This window comes from Drosophila ficusphila, unplaced genomic scaffold (assembly GCF_018152265.1).
Source record: "Drosophila ficusphila isolate 14025-0441.05 unplaced genomic scaffold, ASM1815226v1 contig_414, whole genome shotgun sequence".
NCBI classification, from domain to species: Eukaryota; Metazoa; Arthropoda; class Insecta; order Diptera; family Drosophilidae; genus Drosophila; species Drosophila ficusphila.
The window spans coordinates 3,066,638-3,069,846 of NW_025064328.1; the positions used below are offsets into that span (position 1 = coordinate 3,066,638).

General features: G+C 43.0%; 1 protein-coding gene across 1 annotated transcript; it reads left to right on the forward strand.

Annotated features, from left to right (window-relative positions):
• The first annotated feature begins 259 nt into the window (after window positions 1–259).
• On the forward strand, window positions 260–1,285 carry LOC108094799 (E3 ubiquitin-protein ligase RNF125). Its single transcript, XM_017195570.2, has 2 exons — window positions 260–720; window positions 1,071–1,285. Exons 1-2 carry the CDS (start codon window positions 433–435, stop codon window positions 1,152–1,154), a joined length of 372 nt encoding a protein of 123 aa, XP_017051059.1. The 5' UTR covers window positions 260–432; the 3' UTR covers window positions 1,155–1,285.
• Window positions 1,286–3,209: the final 1,924 nt, after the last annotated feature.

Sequence of the window (3,209 nt, forward strand, 5' to 3'; positions counted from 1 at the left end):
GCCTGAGCCACGCGACACATGGCTTCCCAACCTCTCCCCTCCCCCTCTCTTCCTCCGGTTTCCTCCAGACTCCCTCCTAATTGAGTTGTACAAGACTACTACTAATTGCATTCGATGCCTGCCGCCCGGCGTTGATATAATTAAATTTTATTGGCCGGAGTGCCGGAGCTTAAGGTGTTTTCCGGTCAGATTTATCGCCGTGCGATTTAATTAAAATTTAATCGCGGTGAAGCCCACGTTGCCTTACTTGTCAAATACATTTATCTGGGGGCGAGGAGTTTTATAAATTTTTAGTTTTACAAAAACCCCAGTGGTGCCTTTACAACAATAACTTCGATTTAGGACACTTAAACACATCAACACTTTTACACGCCGAATAAATAGTTATACACACAAAGACGAAACACACAGACAGACAAAGCGAAAGGAGGCATGGTACAGCAGAGCCTCGATTCGAAGGACAGTGCTCCCAAGAGCGATTGCCCTTCCAGCAGCGCAGCTCCTTCGTCCTTTAAGCCAGATGAAGATGGGGAGCCCGACTTGTGCGCCTTCTGCCTGGACCGCATCCAGGATCCGGAGAGGCTGCACTGCAACCATGCCTTCTGCAGGAGGTGCCTCCAGTTGTACAGGGAAGCCCGCAGCTGGGTGGCCAGGAGCTGCCCCATCTGCCGACGCAGTCTGGACGGCGGCGGTGTCCAGGTGACCAAGCAGTTCAACGACGTAAGTGATTGGCCAGGTGGATAGGGAATCCATTTATGTTCAGGTTAGAATACCACTTTTCGTGAAACTTAATTTATTAGTATCCTTAAAATTCATAAAGTTTTTTCTTTTTAATATCATTTTATTATCACTTATTGGTAATCTTCAAAATATTATTTTTTCAAGTGTCAATACTTTTTGTAAACTGCATTTAAACTTATTCAAAAATTATTCCTTGAAAATCAAATTAGGAACTTAGAAATATTACTATAACTTAGAACTAAAATTATTTCCACATTTCTCGTGATTTGTCACTGGAAGAGGAGTCTTTATCCCTGCATTCTCATCCATAATCCTGCGATCTCCTCCAGGATTGGCGCCTGTTCGGGTTCATGATGGTGGTGCTCTTGCTGCTCAGTCTGGGGCCGTTTTACCTGCTGCTGCTCTACTGGTGAACCGCAGATTCCCACGGGAGCAGCACCTGATTTACGAAAATATGTATATTTGTACTTAGATAGACGCAAAAGAGAGATATATGCAAACTTGTCAGTGGATTTTAATTAAACCCGAAAGCCATAAAATGCGAGTGGAATGTGCTTTGTTCTGGCCCGTCCTTTGTCCTTTGACCACCTTAATGAGTTTTTAGCTGGCGATTTAGATAAGGGTTTTCTTGGGGGCGTCGCCTGAATGGAAAGTCAAGTTGCGGGTAGCAAAAGTGCACATACGCCCTGTGCGCCCATTGTATCCCGGTTTTAATTCAATTTTATGCGCCAATAAACTGCTTTTGATGCCGGCTTCGAAAAAAGCGTTGCCACGCATGCATTTTGCAGCGAAAAGCAAATAAATCTAAGCTGAGTCAGCCCTTCGCAATATTCCAATTTTCACAAATATCCATATTTTCCGGGGGCCCATATTTATATTTATGTTTATGTTTGTTTTGCTGCTGTAAATCAAAATGCTGCGCGCAAAAAATGTATACTTTACAAATATTTTGCCACTTTAAAATGACCAACAAGTAAATATTGGAAAATGTGAATATTAAATGTTGATTGGCCAACAGATGGATCAACTGATACCCTTTGAAGTTTTTTTTGTCATTTGTTTTTGCATATTGTTTGTATTTATTTATATTATTGATTCCTTTTGTCTGAAAAATATATATTATTTTGTTATTTTAATTACAAATGTTTTATTTGTTGTTATTTGGTAACAATAGTTAACATCTTATTGAATATATTTTCCATTTAAAATTGGCATTTGATTAATTGCTTCGATATTTATTTATTTGGTAAATCTGAAATTAATGTTGCTCTTTAGCTTGAAGATAAAATTTATATCTTTAATCTACAAAATGGAAGTATTTTGAAACTAAATAAAGTGTCACTATCTCTGGTTGGTATGCCAATAAATATTGTTACAGATTCGGCATTCGATTTTGATAGTCCAGGGTACAATGGAATTTAAATAGTGTTATCGTGCCACCGTTGGCGCTTTTCTATTTTGTTTTGGCCACGGCCCGTTCGTTTCGGCCATAATGGCTCACACATGCCACAATCTAGCGGCGAACAAATATGGCCAGCGCTTTTCGATACGGTTTTCCACTGCCATTTTGATTGCTCGCCAGTAGCTGCGGCTGCCCGCATTCGCCGTGGATAAAAACGCTACGGCATTTCGTTCGCGACTAAATATACAGCTGTAAACTAATATTTCGGCCGAGATATGGATGATAGTCAATGGTGAATGGAGGGACGGACGGATGGACGACAATGTGCAACTGGAGCAGAGGGAGTGTGCCTAATCCCCGGCCGCCGAACTGAGAGCCGGGCTTTTGGGGCATCGAGTTGCAAAGTTCCATTCGCCGCTCGCTGTCACATCCGTTCGCACAGGATATGAAAAGGCTGCTGCCACTCCTCAGTTTTCCAGGCACTATTTTTTCCGCTATTTGTCCGATTTGTGGGCCAATCCACACTCGATTTTCCAACCTTTTTTTTCGCTTTTTTGCGCCCCCGCCGTTGTTTGGCTTTTGTCAGCTGGCAGGCAAATTGAAATGTTTGCCCCAGGCATCGGTTTTCCACCAAAAGCCCCACCCCCCCTTTCCCCAAATCCCATTTTCCCCCCTCGCAATGTTTGTTTGTTGATCTTTGACACTAGGCTGTAATTGAAAGTTTTGTGTGGACATTTGAGGAGACAAAGCCAATCGATGGGGCTTGGATTCTGGAAAACTGGTTCAGCGGAGCCAATCCAAATTGAATTCCGACTCGTGCCGAATGGGCGGGCAATTTGCTTTATATTCTCAATTAGTTTCGTGAACGTGGGCGGGCTTAATTAATTTTTACATGTCCCGGCGTGACCTCCAACCCCCCTTCCCCCGCTTTTCCCCCTTGGAAAATTCACCTGTCCTGTCCTCATTTGTAACGCCCATTTTCGTTGCATTTCGTTGCTGGCAAGCGAAAGCGGCTTTATCGCCCGTCCGTGTCGCGACCACAATTTCATCGATAGCAAACACAGAC